Source organism: Alnus glutinosa, chromosome 11, assembly GCF_958979055.1.
Source record: "Alnus glutinosa chromosome 11, dhAlnGlut1.1, whole genome shotgun sequence".
NCBI lineage: Eukaryota > Viridiplantae > Streptophyta > Magnoliopsida > Fagales > Betulaceae > Alnus > Alnus glutinosa.
The window spans coordinates 5,973,198-5,990,889 of record NC_084896.1 but is presented as its reverse complement, the minus strand read 5'-3'; the positions used below and the strand labels follow the sequence as shown (position 1 = coordinate 5,990,889).

Below are 17,692 nucleotides of genomic sequence, written 5' to 3'. Positions count from 1 at the left end.
CTTCTCTTGTTTTGGAGTAGCTGTTAAGTCTTCTTCAAAAGACTAGAATGCTCTGTTTCTCCCAAAGTTTTTTTTTTTTTTTCTGATCTCTGGTCCTTGGTAGTGAGGAGCATCTACCATACACCATCTTTTATCTTGCCCTTTTGGCTTCATTTGCTTGTTAGGAGCAAGCAATTACAAGGAGAGTTTTTGCTAGTGTCAGTTGTTATTGTGAATCTAGGGACAAGGTCTTCTATTTCGAGATTTGTTTGGTGAAGTTATTGTGATGGTGCAGCCTGCTCCATCTGTAGCTTTGGCATTAACATCTTAGGTTTCTGAACTTACTTTTTGATGATCCAAAATCTTTAGATATGGGGATTCCTTATTTGATAAATTCACTATTTGGTAACTTCCATGGTTGATTAATTTGACGTTTTTTGGTCCCGAAGGAGTAGCTCAATCGGTTGGGACCATACCTCATGAAGTAGAGGTCACTAGTTCGAATTTCCATTCCCCCTCTTGTGTAGACATATCAAAATAAAATAAAAATTTGACGTTTCTTGCATTAAAGTGGTTTAAATGAGTAATACTGTTCTTCATACCCATACCGGTAGCGCGTTTTAATTGATTTCTTCTGTTAGTAACTTAAAAAAATAAAAAAAATAAAAGTGGTAGCCACTTCAAACACACTACGTCAACCGGTGTGAAATTGTATGAAGATTCAAAATAATTCTAAGAGATTCAGGGATTTTCATGAAATTTTATAACACATAAAATCACTACTATGTTTTAGACTGTTACGTGCCTAATTACTCAAACACTTAACGGATAAATAAGGGTAGTTTGAGGAACCCTAATACCTCGCAAATCAACTCAAGAGCTGAATATTAAAATCTTTGCATCCTTTATTCATCAACTCAATAGGTTTATATAGAGTTACAAAGAAATGTGATAAACATAAACTACTCTCATATAGGTGTATCCTATCACTAACAATTCATAAAGATGTATCATTTTACTATCCTATCACTAACAACTATTAATAAAGATAATAATAAACATAATAATAAAGATAATACACAACTACTTAGGCATAACATATTATCTCTTTATTTTCTACTATTATCTACTACTAGATTATTAAAAGAAATAATACTCTTATTAGATAAATAACATCTATTTTCATATGACTGTAAACTCCTAACATTTCATTTCCCTTAAATTGGACCTTATCCCCAAGGTCCTAGAAAATATGGGACCTCCTCCTCAATGTCATAATTGGGTAACTGAAACCATTGTTTTTGGTATTATCGGGCTTGTTTGGCAAAGACATGTACAGAACAGAATAGAATAGTGAGTTGTTAGTTTTTTAAATTAGTAAAAAGTGATTATATGATATAAAATAAAAAGAATTTGTGTAAAAAAGTGAAAAAGTTTTGTATTGTAGTGAATTTTTTTATTTGAATAGTAATAAAAAATTATTGATGTGATATAAAAAAGTGAAAAAAGTGGGAATGTTTTGATGTTGATTAGTAGTGAAAAATATAAAAAAAAAAAAATGAGAAAAAAAATACATAAACAGTACTGTAATGTATTGTTTCTTAACAAACAAGTCCATCATTTCCCGTCTTTGTTAGGTGTCAGTGGATAACGCCTGGCGTCATTATCTGGAAGTGGAGTGTTTTTTTTTTTTTTTTTTTTTTTTTTTTTTTTTTGAATAATTTAAATTGGGAAAAAGGTTAGAAGGATACTTCCCCTGGTGGCGACATTGAAAAGATTGGTGCAGATGTATATGTGACAAGATTGTGGATTTTCTAATGTTGAATAAAGTATGCGTTTTCTAGAAGATTAATTGATGGTGAGATGGGGATGGAAATAGGTTCTGTGACCTAAGTTCCAATCTTGTTTAACATGTGTTATATATATAAAGTTTGTGTCCTATCTTGACACCTTTTAAATTAAGTGTTATTTATTTTATTGACTTTTTTTTTTTTATCAAAATCATTCTTTGGGATTTAAATCCCAATAAATTACTTCTTAAGGTATGTATCATTGTCAAATCATTTCCTTTGTTAGATTTTGTTAAAGGTGAGTATTGATACGTAGGTTGATGGCCACGTGTACATGTTGTTGAGTCAGCATCAATTAATTTTACCATATTATTTAAAAAATAACACATAAAAAACAACAAAAAGGAAACCTAAGAAAAAGAATGAAAAAGGAAAAGGAGAGAGAGAGAGAGATGGTTGGCAGGCTCAATAAATTTTGAGAATTAAGGCGATAATTTTAAGTTAGACTTTTTATTATATTTAAAAATTCAATTAAATAATATTTATTTGATTTCTATGTTAATTTTTTTCCCTTTAAAATTCGTTCTTCTTATTATATGAGATGCAAAATTACTATTTAAGTTTTTGCTGATTCTATTGTTATAAACTCTATATCTCTCACATGCATAGAAATGAAGGGTCAAAATATAAAACTATCGCAAAGAGAATACATAGGTTACAAAGTGTTAAAACTTCTTCACGATGGGAGATAAGATGCGCTCACAATTTTCATTGGCCACGATATATATATATATATATATATATATATATATATATATATTTATTTATTTACTTTTTGCTTCCATTTGGTGGTCATAGGCAATGGTCTAAGTGACCTACCGATATATTGAGCCAACCCTAGTGGTTAGAGATGGTTGAACCATTCTTAGTAAAAACTCTCTCTCTCTTTCTCTTCTCTTTTTGTTTTTTCTAATGTGGTATTTTTAAATGATGTGCGAAATAATTGGTATTGACTCAATTACACATATCAAAATTTTATTGGATATGACAGAGCCATCAACTTCAGTGTTTTAAACCTAAAATATCAAAGCATAAGGACATCTACGGTTAATTTTACTGAATGGTCCTTGACACACACTCAGAAGAAAATCTTAGATTGAGTGATCAAATGCCTCAAAAATCCTAAAGACTAATGTAACCAATTCAAATCATAGACCCCCTTTTCACCTTCCCCTTTCTTTCTTTTTATTTTTTATTCAAAAGGGCAAGCAAGGAGACCAATTGTGACAATTCTAGTTGGGCGTGACTATAGTAGCACCTACTCGCTGAGAACCGTACATGATAGGCTTAGACGGTAGAAACTGCACATGCTCCCTCAAATCTAACTGAGTCATAACCTGACACAATTTTACTAGGACATCAATAGGAACCAAGGTGGTTTACACTAATTAGGCGTGATAGTCATTGTGGTAATTTAACCCATATCTTAGTGTGTACCTAACTACTTTGAAAATTTTCTTGGGCCATTAAACCACCATCCTAGATGGTTCCCCTTCCCCTTACGCAAGAATGCATGTAAAACTCCCACAGAGAAAAAAGCACACTGATTTTCACGCAAGTGAGGGAAGGCATAAACTTGGGCAACAGAAGGGCATCCAAGCTCCTACCTTCGAAACCCTTATGTTTGTATGAGAGAGAGAGAGAGAGAGAGAGAGAGAGAGAGAGAGCAAAGTGTATTGAATTGAAGCTTCAAAAAAACAAAAAAAATTGTATTACATTAGATGATATTTATAGAGAAATTAGGGTGCGGTAAACAAGGCAAAGTAGATCAAATAAGGTGGTTAATAGTAAGTTTCTAAACCGGTTTTGAATAGTAAATTCTATCTAAAATTTGTATTATTCAATTCTTTCATGCCCAATCAACTTTAAGCTTTGTGGGCACTACATTTTTTTCTTTTGGGACCGAGAGATTCCAAAAGATTGTCATTGTACTCGATAAGGTACAGGTGGCGCAAAAGCAATTTTTTTCTTTTTTCTTTTTTTCCTGCAAGTAAGAGCAAGGAAAAACAAACACAAGGAAGAAAGCGAAACATGGAAAATAAAGAAAAGAACAAAAACAAAGCCAGCTACAAGATCACGGAGGCTTTGGGTTACTTAGCACACCACAACTCTCGGGAGGGAGAGCGAATACTAGCAATGCTAAAATTCACATTTTTATCTTACAATTATCTCATAACACTGATGTGACAATTTCAACCGGTCATTGAATCAATACTTAAATAAAACTATCACGTCAAATAAAAATGTGATTTTTAATAAAGAATGGTTGTGATGAGTTTTGGAGACAAGACCAACAGGAAACGTTCCTCAAAATGAGGAGAGCATCTCTTACAACAGAATCAATAAGCCAATCGCATTGGGAGTCAAAATTGCTAGCGGCGGAGATGGCAGAAAGACAACGAAGTTGAAAGGGTCATCAGAAACTCATATGCCCCAATTACATACTTAAAAGTAAGTGTACGAGCATCAAAATAGCTGCAACTGTTTAGGGAGAGGTCCAACTCTACAATTATTTGTTTCTTTTTTACATCAAAATATCGTGCGAATTCCAAATATGCAATGTCCGTTCAATTTTTATAACCTATCAGATGGGTTGAAGTTTATGACGGCTCAAATCAGCAACCAAAAATCTTATTCAAGACTCAGATTTAACTCCTTGATGACAAGAACATGCTCCTCAATATGTGTTATAAAAAAATACTTCGGATATTCCTTCTAACAGGGACTTGAGACTGCCAAATAACAGGTAAAAAAAAAAAAAAAAAAAAAAATCAACCCAACAAGCTAGAAAAAAAATAAATGGAAGGAAAAACAATTGAAAGGAGACCAAAAAAAAAAAAAAAAAAGGGAGGAGGGGAAGATACACAAGGAGAAAAACAAAAAATACATTACAAACACTCGGTGGTTGTAAACTAAATTTATACCAAGACAAACCACTCCCAGTATAGCATATCATGGAAAAAACAGCGCTCAGGAAGATTTTGAGGCAGAAACATACAGATAAGGGTGCAGAACCACCAAGCTAGAATGCACTCCAATTATCAGAGGTTCTTCTAGGAGTTTGACTCTCCAGCGACGTTCTAAACGGCCCGGATCCAAAAGGATCCGAGTCATCAAAGGATGGGAATCCATGACCCTGATCAAAGTCTTTACTGCTGTGAACGGAATCAAATCGTGCTATTGTTTCCCTCGGGGCAAAAAATCCAGAGTCTTGTGTGCTGAAAGAATCAAATCTTGAGAAGTTGTCGAAAGAGGGCCCTGGCGCGTCGTACTTATGTGGGGAATTGTTTGAACTGAAGAGTGGCGTGCTAGGAACGGAATCATCGAAACTAAATGCACTCTTCTTCTGGAAAAAACCACCTGCCTGGGGTGACTCTGTTCTGATAGGGTCTAGACCAAAGTTTGGCGCTCCCGTTCTGATAGGGTTCAGACCAAAGCCCCCAGATCCAAAGAAATAGTTATCTCCATTTCTTTCTTGATCGGTTTCCTACGCAATTAATGATTTATGTTAGACAAGGCATTTTTAAATCAGCATATTGACTAAGAACCCAGCATACTAATGACCAAAACATAAAGTTCAACAGCTTCTATTGACAAGGCTGTAGAATAAAAACGTTTTGTACTACCAGTTGAGTTGCTGCCTATCAAGAGTAAAGGAAAAAATAATGCAAAAGTACATCAAGCTATAACTTTTTTAAGGAATTGGGAGCTTCTGTATACATCCCCATGTCCTTGCATGGCAAGTTGTGTTAAATAGAGTATTCAATAAATATGGTGTAGAATTTGCATACCTTGGAAGTACTAATTGCATTAAAGCCCCACACTGAGTCAACATCATCATTAGTGTCAAAAGTTCCCCAAGGTGGTTCATCAAAACTCTTATCACCAGAAAACAGAGACCCAGTGCCACCATGATCACTGCACAAAATGTATCATTTAAACATAGGTATATAGATTATACAGATTACATCAAGTGGAGGGGCCAACCAAGAGAAAACATTTCAATTTAACCAAGATATAAATTGGTGTTTTAAAGGGGCTACTAAACTTAAAGCATAGAAGGGGCAACAAAAGAACCGATTAATGACTTACCATTTGACATGAAAATGGGGTATTGAAGATGACAATATCATTTATACAGACATGAGCACAGTCATCACATGTATATGTGCTTCACCCATATGTACTTCTGGATGTCACCGTTTATAGCAATCATTAGAAATAAAAACCGAAACCCAACCCAAAAATCATTTTTTTTTCCCCTCAACGTTTTCAGCAGCATCAACACAAAATCCCCAAAGGAAAACAACACAGTCGATTCCACAAAAATCAAACTACTAAACATCTCAAACAAACAAAATCCCAATAAAAAATCACCTCCTCCACGCACGGCTGAACATCATCAGCTGAAGCCCCTCAAAAAGTTTGGCTACTCACCCAATATCAAAACTAACCCAAAGAAAACTGCCCTCAATTGGTCACCAACAACCCACAATCCCTTCCTTCCATTGAAAATACATCCTAGACAGGCCACCACTCATTCAGCCTCAACCCAAAACAAAACCCAACTAAACCAGCCACCACTTCAACCAAACTGCTACCCACCAAGAATTCTTTCAACACGGAACCAAAATTCGACACATTTCTGTCACCTACTCAAAACGCCCACAACCCAAAATGAAATCTTCCAACAACCAAAGGGACTAAAAAAATTCACCATCGAAACTGAAAAACTAAACTTTAAATTGAATGGGCTTGCAAGAATATGAACAAATATTAACCCCACGGGGTTGGCTCAAGTGGTAAAGGCCTTGGTCTTGGTGGCATTTCCATCAGGTCTAAGGTTTGAATCCCCATGAATGCAAACAATTCTTTGGGGCCGGCCTGCTGGCGAAACCGGATTATTACTTGATTCGTGTGGAGGGGGTGCCATGCACAAGTCCGAAGTTTATCCGACAATGGTGAGTGAACGAAGTGGACATGCCTTAGGAGTTCCTCGTCATAATAATAATAATAAAAGGAATATGAACAAATCTCTAAAATTTTTACCATGGTTATCTTTTGCCTCTTCCTCTTCGAACAGCTTCACTCTCAAACCCCACAGATTTTCAGCTCTCTCTCTCTCTCACTCGGTGTTGTGGCGCTGCAGGGGAAACGACAGGGGAGGGGGCTTTGGCTTGCAAAAACAGGGGAGGGGATGACACGGGGGTCTAACTCTTTTTTCTTTTTTCGTTCTTTTATTTGTAGAAGGGGACCAAAATTAACAAATCTTAACTGACCAAAGTGGTTTATGTGAATGCACTAGCGGAATGTTTGAGAGACAAGGGAGATGAATCTCAGGCCATGTCTGAGAGAGATAGAAGGGAGACGAATGCCTGAGGAGAAACTCTTGGTACAATATTTGAGAGAGATGGAATTTTAAAAGTTAGAAGAAGTTAACAGAAGAGGGACTCTGTTAAGAATATTAAAGGAATGTGTGAGAAGCACATGGTAAAGGGAGAGATGGCAATTTATTAGACTGGGTTGGACCTCCAACCCAGTTTGGAGGGAAATTTTGATCCTTCTCTAAATACATGTTATTGAAAGAAATGGTCTAGCATTTTTTTTAAAAAAAAAAAACCATTTATGCTATCAGTAGTTGACGTATGTCCATTATTGATAAGAACAATATGATACATTGTTGAGTAAAATGCATCATGAATCAACAGGGAATGAGGAAATAATAACTTCAAAAGAAACAAATACAAATCTCTCTACGGACAAATCAAAAATAAAATACATCTTTGATAATGTCGAAACCAGGTTTGTTGCATCAAGAGGTGTCAACCAAGCAAAATTTACTACATGGAAAACTATAATATAGAAATCCTAGAAGAATACCTTTGATAATCTTTATCACGGGGTGAGGAATCTGCACCTAAAGCCTTGTCAAAGTTAGAATCTGGAAATTCTCTTGGACTTTCAATAGCACTCCTCATCGCTGGACTACTAGCAGCACTTTTTGCCGAGTCATCTTCACCTTTGTTATATGCTGATCCATTTTCAACAGCCTGTTCATCCATAATCTGAGGCTTTTCCGACTTAGCATCAACATAAGGTGAAGAAGCAGCTGTTGGACTCTCCGCTGTAGAGGCCTTCTCATTCCTAACTGATTTAAATTTCTCCTTTGGCGGTGCTATGACGTTTTGGACATCAAGAGTAAGATCCTTGACAAAAGTGAAGCCTGAAAATTGAAAAATTATGGATGAGCCAACACAAATATTACATCCCCCCGTTCAAGATTCTTAAGGACCGAAGTCACAGAACCACCGCATGCATCATATATAAAACCATTATCACCTCTGGTTTACAGCCACAACCATACTGCATTACATCATTGACAAACGAGCAGTACCAAAATGTGAATGATCATTGTCATTGAATAAATACTGAAATCACTATTCTCATGTACTATCATGTAGCAATGAATGATTGGTAACCTAAAAGATGAATATCACTTAACATGCCTCACCAAGAACTCTTTCAAGTTAAAAAGTAAAGACCACCTCAATCCTATATGGAATCATTTTTGCATACCTTCATCTTCAAACTTATCCCAATCTTCATCCCAGTCAGCAGCACCTTCCTGGATGCCAGGTTGCCAGCCTAAAAATAACAATAATAATAATAATAAAATAAATAAATAAATAAATCCTTTAGGTAACCGGAATGTGATAGAGCCTCAACTACAAACTTCAAGCAGTAAAAATGTAATAAACACGGAAGGCAAACCCAGGACAACCCCAAAAGGATGAATAGTAGTACACTGGGATTAAATCAACTGAAGCCCAGAGGAAAAATATATAATGATTTGGGCAGCAATGTCCAATCATACAACACCATTTCTTCTCAATAATCATAATATAGCCTTGTTATGTTGTTTACTATTTCACAAGCAAAAGGGGAGATGGCAATTAATAAGTTGCACTTATTAAACAGGAAGAAAGCTTTTATCAGTTACAAATAGGAATAATTTCCATCCCCTGTAAAGGTATTGTTTTTTTCCGTGTTTATGGAAAGAAAAAAAAAAAGAAAAAAACAACCAATGAGTTGTATGTGTGAAAAGTTTCATTGACAAGTGCACAAAGTTACTTACAAGCAATCCAAAAAGGATTCAACTGGTTTTGAGGGACAATAATAAATAAATAAAGACAAATGTTAAAGGACCCTCTCTAAAAGGTTGCATTCTACATTATAAAATTGCTTCAGAAAAAGCTTGGGAAAAGCTAAAGAAAAGTTTTGAAAATTCTAGGTAAGTTAATGAAAAAAAATGTTTGCCATAAGTCACATAAGCCCAAATTTTTCTCATAAAAAAAAATGTTTGCCATAAGTCTTAATTTTCTACCAATCCTTCTTTATCCATTTACAATTTCAACTTCAAGCACAAGTATTCTATTATTGAAATTGCTTTCTCAAAGGTTTCAATTAGAGCTATATACTAATATCCTATAGTGTCAAAGGATTTGCCCACTTATGTCACTTATACTGAAACGTGATTCCAGCAATAATTCCCCATGGGTAATGAGGTTAACAAATACTTTTCATCCTCAAAAAATGAAAGAGAAAGATATGATAAAATGTCCTGTGCATGCCACATAAAAAAGCTAAAAATGTGGAAGATGACTGGAGACTGCCTAATTGGGTAAAGGGAATAAAAAACATGGGGAAAGCATGACAGAAACTTACCAAAGGGAAGCTCAGTCAATGTTATTGGTTTTGTCCGTAATCCATACTTCTTACAACGTTCGTTTACAGCTTTCATCAGCTCATCAAGATCCGATTGGATACGATCAGCACGAACCTGAAATTTCAGTTGCAAATGGACTTAGAAAGTTCTCAGAAGACCTGCATGGGACCACATTTGTTAAGACATACCTGAAGAACACCATCAGCAGTACCATCTTGTTCCATCTTGACAATTGCCTGATATAGCTCCATTTTTTTCTCCTAAAATAAATAGCAGAAGATTTTTTAACATAAATCTAACAGAAATGACAGCATAATGACACATTTTTAATACTTGAATGACCAATGGAATGCCCCTTATAGGTCAATCATGAAAAGAAGTAGCAGACACCTGTAAATCACGAAATGTTGCTTCTTCAATAGTTAACTTGGAGGCTACATCTCCAGATTGTTTGTATTTCTCTTCATATTTCTTGGCCAGGGACTCGACCTGAAGCACAGATACTGTTCATTGAGAACAAAATATAGAAGAAAGATGAGGAAATATATACAAGCACTGCATCCAAAATATACCTCACGTTTATCAGAAGATGTTCTTTCTGTAATCTCATTAAGGCGATTGTCACATCTGCTCTTGTATAGAACCTTGCACCAAATTGAAAAAGAAATTTAGGGAAAATAAGCATATATAATGTTGAAAGTAAGAAACATGATATCTTTACAAAGTTGATCCAGCTTAATTTAGATCGCAATCAGGGAGTCTGTCCAGGGAAAAAGAAATGGTTTACAAACAAGAAGATGACCACACTAAGTGGACTTTTTTATGTAGAAAGAACATTAAATACTCACAAGTTCCTGCATTTTAACACGGAAAAACTCAATTTTCTGTCTAGATTCTAAAATTTCTTTCTCCAGTTCTTCTACCTACAAAGACAAAAAGGATCCGGTCAGAAGGATGCTCAGCACGCTTAAAGGGAAGAGGATCATAGCATCCTGGTAAAAATAGAAAAGCTGCCAGCTGAAAATGGAAAAGAGATTGCTCAAGACTGAACCAAGCCATGCCCTAAACACATCCAGAGATGACTATCTTTAAGGTGGCTAATCATTGCCAACTAATATTATGAAGTTCAATGTCACAACAGGAGGTTTAATATTACCTTGATGTAGGCCTTCGAATAGGAAGAATGAATATATATAAATGGTAAAATGGCTCAAGAAAAGAAGTGATGCAAGAAACAGAGATAGATAAGTGCCTTTTTATCAGCCTCTGTCGCTTCTTTGAACTTTAAGTTGAGCGAGTTCTGCTCCTCTGTACTGAGCTGATTTACAAGGTCTTGCTCCAACACTGGTACTTTTGACTTCTGCTGATTGGCCTGTGACCCTTCAGTCTGAGGGACAGCAACTGGCCTTGGAGGCCTTGCTGCACCAGCAGCTGTTATGTGCCGAGCACCCGAAGGAATCCCTTGCGGTTGTTGAAAACCTTTAATCAAAAAATAAATAAATAAATATAGGGGCTGAGTTTCAACAAATTGTGCTAGTTGATATAAACTAAATGATTCATAGTGTGGAAGAGTACCAGATGTAGGTCGCCATGCTCCGGGCATGGTTTGGCCAGGGGAAGGTAAATCAAACACAATGCTGTTTGGGAGCACTGCTGGAAGAGGACGTCCTTCTCTATACCGCTCCATCAAATACAGAGCAGTACAGAACTCCCTGAGAGAAAGCATGCTATCATTATCCTGATCAGATAAGTCCCACACCTGCTTTAAGACCTCTGACAAATATAAACAATATATAATGGTGAGAACAATATCATCATGGGATTAAAAGCTGCCATGAAGAAATTATCTGCATGAAATATGTCGAAGAAATTAGAGCAACAAACGTGATCTAGCTTTAGATCAGCGCTATGGCTATGTTCACTATTTGCAGAGGAGAGGAACAAAATACACTATTAAAATTAGAATTAAAACGATATCAAACAAAAGTTTTCCCAGCCCAATCTTTGGAATCCAATTAACATGGAAACTTGTATAAATAAAATACTCCATTTCTATCAAGTTGAAAATTGAAAATAGCAACATCAATAGCTTTATTTGGTACATGATAATCAGCCATCTAATACAAGTAGTCTAATATGATGGAGGTGGCGCAAATTCATGTGGGCTTCGAACATCTGATGGTTGTAACCACTGAAGAGATTCTACAGCACATAAAACACACAATAGGTGACCCAGTAGGCAAGCTCCTCCTACACTAAAGTCATATATCAGATGATCTGGGTTATTCTATTGGGAAATTCGGAGCTTCAAGCCATAAACTAAATTGTATGAATCAACATATCAGTAGGAAGTTCAACAGGGAAACACAGCAAAATAATAATCCACAGCAACCTAAGCTAAGAGATATGGATAACGGAAGCATTAAATGATTGTAACTAATTTGGACTCAAACTAAAAAACATACGATAAACAGCAAACTTTGATAAACCGCATTGCCGATTTAGTAAATGGCATAAAGCCCAGAGATAAATTACATAACGAAAATATAGTTCTACCTCTAGGCAATCGCCAACTCAGAAATAAATTCCGGGCTTCTTCACCAGTGATTTTCCCATCTCTGTCTTTGTCTACTTCCACAAACACTTTAGAGTACCTCTGAAAATCAGTCTGAGTCATCCTAGGCCATACCAGCTGGGACTGACTGGAAGCAGAATTCTCAGCTCCAAGTGGTATTCCAGCTGGGACCTTGTGGTTCTGATTCTCAAGTGACTGGGCCTGCTGAAGCTGAGCACTAGGTTGCCTTGTAAGTGAACTCTGCAAAGAATCAAGTGCGCTTGGCCTAACAGAAGGATTAGTCCCAGCAGATACTGGAACAATTGTTGATGAGGCCTGCAAATTGCCTGGAGAAATTGTATGTGCAGAAGAATCTTGCTTTGGTTGAGATGAGGTAGCAGAAAAAACATCACCTTCAAAAATTGAGTCAAAAGCAAACCCATTTCCAGATACATTCAATGGTTTAGAATCCTTAGCTGGTCCTGATGGCTTTATTCCAGATGTTGCTTGTGGTTTAGGTGGCAGTGCAGCAGTTGATCCAGCTGTTTCCAGCCCAAATTCGTCACGAGCTGTTGAGGGACTTATCCCACTGACTGGTACTTGTGAGGAAGTTCCTGGTGAAGCTGCACCTGTCATTCCACCTACCCAATCACTGGAGATGCTCATGTTCTGAGGACGAGGCCCAGTCACAGTGCCTCCACCAGGTAATCCTTGAATGCTAGCACCCTGTGTCGTGTGGGAAGCAGAAGCAGATATGGCTTGTGGAGGCCTCATCAACTGACTTGCTTGCGAAGGAAAATGCTGCTGGTTTACACCTGCATTTGAAGGTACCTTTGGTCCGCTGAACCCAAGATTTTGTGAGGACGTTGGAGTAACAGCACGAACCTGAGGGGTAGGTGCAGCCACAGAAGAATTGAACTGAGGTGCAGGGGTGGCAGTAAGATTGATCTGTGGTGCAGGTATTTGAGCTGAAGCTGGGCCATATAATGCTGCCTTCACAATTTCAGGTGTAAGGTCTCGCTTACTTTGTGCCACAGTGACAAGTTTAAGGGCATTATAGAATTCTGCCCGACCAAGAAAACCACTCTGGCTCTGGTTGGCAATCGCCCATATCTGCAGATAAAGATGAGATGCCACCATGAACTAAAGCTGAATGAATCATCTACTTCTCAAGTTCATTCCATCCATAATTGTGTCTTTGTTATCTTCAACAGAAAGTTAAGCGCCAAAGGGGGATGCAACCCATGTACACAAGAAGCACATAGAAAGACAAATCCCTAAAGAGCTGGCAAGCACTTAGGTTTAAGGTAAAGAAAATCTAAGAAATTAAGTGGACTAAGAAAACACGACTCCTGCAAATAAACAAAAACACTCCGGGAAAAAAAAAAAAGAAATGACATATTTCATGGGCCATTCTGTCGCATGGCACATCACCCCAAGCTATTGTACATTTTTAATCCCCAAACTTCCCATGCCAACTCTTTAAGACCCATTTCATTGACATAAGGAATCTGCAACTCTCTTGCACATATACACTACATCTAGGGATGTAAATAAGCCAGTCCGTTCGACAGCCCGCTCGATACCCGCTCGGTTTAGCCCGATCCGAACTCGAGCTCGATACTGTTGAAACTCGATCGTTACTGTTGAAACCCGCTCGATTAGTAAGTGATACATACCCGACTCGCTCGACAAAACTCGATAGGGGCTCGCGAGCTCAACTCGTTTAAAGCTCGACCAGATCGCTCGCCCGACTCGTTAGTTCGACTCGTTAGCTCGTTCATATCTTACATATATATTAGTAAATAGTAAACATAGTATAATATATATAGTATTACATATTAATTATAATACTTTGATAACAATATTTAGTATGTTAAATTAACATATTAAGTTATTAATAGTTAGTATATAACAATATAACAATATTACATAGTTAGCATATATATATAAACACATATATCACATCACACATGGTTAACAATAGTTATATATTATACTTATATTATAGTTACTTAGTTATATAGAATATATTAGACTTACTATTTGTTCACATTATACATATACCATTGTTTATACTCTGTAGTTATATATAATAACATATTATTAATTTGTTACTTATAAACTATAGTTATGTAATATATTTTATAATATGCAATAATATATTTTATAATATGCCTTATATACTTACATATTATATATTTATGTTATTAATAAATGCATAGAGGTTGTTCATAACCTTGGGCTTGAATTCTGCTTTGATCACTCATTAAAAAATTTAATAGTTTACATCGAGCTCTAGTTGAGCCGAGCTTGTCTAGTAACCCGGCTCGGCTCGAATGTCATTTTAAACGAACTCGAGCTTGAGCTCGAGCTCGCCCGAGTTTTAAACGAGCCGAGCTTGAACATGTAATTTATAGCTCGGCTCGAATTCGAGCTCGACTATTTAGGCTCGACTCATAAACGAGCCAGTCTTGAAATCTTCAAACTCGACTCGGCTCGGCTCGATTACATCCCTAACTACATCACAAGAACAAAAAAAAAAAAAAAAATGAAATAGCATTATATTCTCCAGAAACGCAATAAGAGACGACCCTCGGACACTCCATCTCTCTTGCACGTATACACTTCACCACAACTTGCTCTCTGTTAAGCAAGTTGGCCCCTATGAGAACTTTGTAAAGAGTAGCTTTCAATACAGAGAAAGAAAGAAAAAAAAATGTAGGAGAACAACTTATCCAATTCCAAGTCTTCTTGGTCCATCCTAGAAGTACCTCATGATATGATTGAACCTCGAATATTTTACTGTTAGCATTCTGCCACCCTCGCATATCCTCTCCAACCCCATAGACATCGATCCTTTAAAAAAGTATGCAAAAAAATTCACCACAGGTCTGCTTCCCAATCGTAAAGAGACCTCCAAAATTTAGGGCTACAATGTAGGATACCTACAGAAGGACCTTCACAATCAGCTAATTTAAAATTTTGATTCTTCTATATTATAAAAGGAGACTCGCCACACCACACATCATGCCTGAAATGCACCCTGCAACCATAGCCAAAGCCCTTAGACACCTTATTCCTACACCTTTTTTTTTGGGCCACCCTATTGCTATAATTTTCCACTGACCAACCCCACATAATCTCCTCGCTTCCAAAGTACATCAATCAGCCCAACCAACCCCATACTCTAAGCCCACCGCCCTTCACCAAAGGGTCTTCCTTTCCATAATAAACCTCCAAAGCCACTTGCTCAAAAACGATTAAGACCCAAAGCACATTCTCCCAGCAATTCCCAAGTTTTAATTCGACCACAAGAAATCTTTACCTATTGACACAAATATATATTTTTCCCAATTAAAATAATAATAATAATTGTAATAACGTATCATGATTGTTATATTTCTAATTCTCTCAATGCATATCCAAATTTTCTACCCGAGAAGAGAACGACATGATTTAAAGTGTTTGTATGAATTATAGGTTTGTATGAGCTGTATGTGACACATAATTCCAATGTTAACATTCTCGAAATGCTTAGGTGAAAGTGAAAAAGAAAAAAACAGTCCTGCTCCTAGTCCACTGAAAATTCATAACTGTTATACATCCAATCTCACTTACTATCCTGCTCACATCTTGTGCATATAAGTTACTCAGACTATTAGGAACCAGAAAGATAACAATTCATACCAAATAAATATTCGCGCTCTCATTATGAACCAATCATCTTCCAGCGATTATAAGTTCAAATCGTTCACAGGTATTATGATTCACAAACTGAGTGTTGTACTCTACACTTCTACATTGTCACATTACCAACTGAAACGCTCATAAACCGATGTAAGAAAATCACATTTCTAGGCCCCCTTGCTAGTACAATCTCCCTCAAAACCTCAGTTCAACAAAGTTCACTGAATAACGCACCGAACAGCAAAGCACAACGTAGACGTACTAAAAATCCATTATAAGCAAGCCACAATTTGTCACCGCGAATTCGAAAATCGAATTAAGCATCGAAAAACCCTAGCACCAATTACAGAATCGTGGAACCCCAAGCTATCATTAACACCTTAGACCACTCAAAGACTAAAACTCCTAATCAATCCGATCCATAGCACTACCAATTCAAATTAAACCAAACACTCATAGAGAAAGAGAGAGAGAGCGTTACCTGCGCAAGAACCTGCTTGTGCAAACCGGAGCCTTGGAAGAAGCCGACGGCTTCGGCGCCACTGATACGACCATCGCGGTCCAAATCGGCCCGACGGAAATACGCATCGAAGAGATCCACATTCGGCGCCGACGCCATGTGCGTGGATTCAACAGCACCGCCCAATCGCGTTCTGACTCTCGCGGATCAGAGCATGGAGTCAACTCCAATCGGGGCGCGTGCACATCAGAAATGTTAGTCCTGCGAAGCACCCGAACGTATTCAATTATCGCTTTTGGCCTCTGTTTCTATGAAAATCGAACGATTCCGAGAAAAAAGAAAGAACGATATAGAGATCAGAGACAGTAACCAGAAACCTGAAGCTTAAAATGATCGATGTTTTTAATTTCTGTTCTTAAGGACTAAAATACCCTCCTCTTATCATCATATTTCCATACCATTAGCCCCAGTCACCGGCCCGTTAGGAATTTCCGTTTTTTTTTTTTTTTGGGTTTTTCTTGTTCTTGTTTTTCTAGTTCTTGAAAATGAAATTACAAACAAAATAATGCTTCCCGTAGTACTCAATTGGGCTGATTCTTAAATTTTTAATTTTTCCTTGATTTTTAATTTTTTTTTAATTGAATATATGACACGTGACAAGGGTATTATATGAATATTTCGATAAAATTAATCTTTTTGACATTCTTTGGTTGTTTAGAGGTCATATTAATACATTTTGTAGTTCAGAGGTCATATCAATGTACCCCACAAACTAACTACCAAAAAATGTCAATGTACCCCTAAGACCTACAAAAAGACAAAAATGACCCTAATTTTTTTTTGAATAAGACGAAAATATCCTTATAAATTCAAAAAAAAAAAAACTAAAACTAAAACTAAAAAATTAAAAAGATAATAAAAAAAATTAACTAAATTAAATAAAAAACGAAAAAAAGAATGATTTTTTTTATATAAAAAAAAAAAAATCAAATGACAAAATAACTGAAAATTATAAAAACAATGAAAAATAAAAACCAGTTTTTTTATTAAATCAAACGAAAAAAAATAACTAGAAATTATTCTTTTTAAAATAAAATAAACAAACGAAAAAAAAAGTACACATTAATTTTTTTAGGAATAAATTTTTGTTATTTTATATTTTTTAATAATTTTTTTAGTATTTTTATTTTATTTTAATAATTTGATGAAGGGTATTTTTGTCATTAGGAGGACATTGACATTTTTTTTGTAGTTTAGGAAGGGAGATTGATACAATTGGTAGTTTGAAAGATACATTGACAATGAAGTGGTAGTTTGAGAGAGTTATGTGTCATTTTTCCTTTATTTTTTTTTTTAAGTTTAATTTTTTTTTTTTTTTTTTTTTTGGAGTTAAAATATGTAGTTTATAGCATTACTTATTCTCACTTCCTCTA

General features: G+C 36.1%; 1 protein-coding gene across 1 annotated transcript; it reads right to left on the bottom strand.

The window, feature by feature from the left end:
- Positions 1–4,696: 4,696 nt before the first annotated feature.
- LOC133881493 (uncharacterized) lies at positions 4,697–16,629 on the bottom strand. Its single transcript, XM_062320431.1, has 13 exons — positions 16,281–16,629; positions 12,112–13,222; positions 11,131–11,328; positions 10,808–11,034; positions 10,404–10,478; positions 10,128–10,199; positions 9,946–10,044; positions 9,744–9,815; positions 9,555–9,669; positions 8,406–8,474; positions 7,710–8,052; positions 5,621–5,747; positions 4,697–5,316 (listed from the first exon to the last, which is right to left on the bottom strand). Exons 1-13 carry the CDS (start codon positions 16,416–16,418, stop codon positions 4,852–4,854), a joined length of 3,111 nt encoding a protein of 1,036 aa, XP_062176415.1. The 5' UTR covers positions 16,419–16,629; the 3' UTR covers positions 4,697–4,851.
- Between the last annotated feature and the right edge of the window lie 1,063 nt (positions 16,630–17,692).

Excerpts from the sequence above, each read along its gene's own strand:
- LOC133881493 (XM_062320431.1), bottom strand. The coding sequence starts at position 16,418 with ATGGCGTCGGCGCCGAATGTGGATCTCTTCGATGCGTATTTCCGTCGG. Across the intron at positions 13,223-16,280 it reads ACAAGCAGGTTCTTGCGCAG|ATATGGGCGATTGCCAACCA; the intron begins GTAACGCTCTCT and ends CTTTATCTGCAG. Across the intron at positions 5,748-7,709 it reads CGTGATAAAGATTATCAAAG|TGATCATGGTGGCACTGGGT; the intron begins GTATTCTTCTAG and ends CATTTTGTGCAG.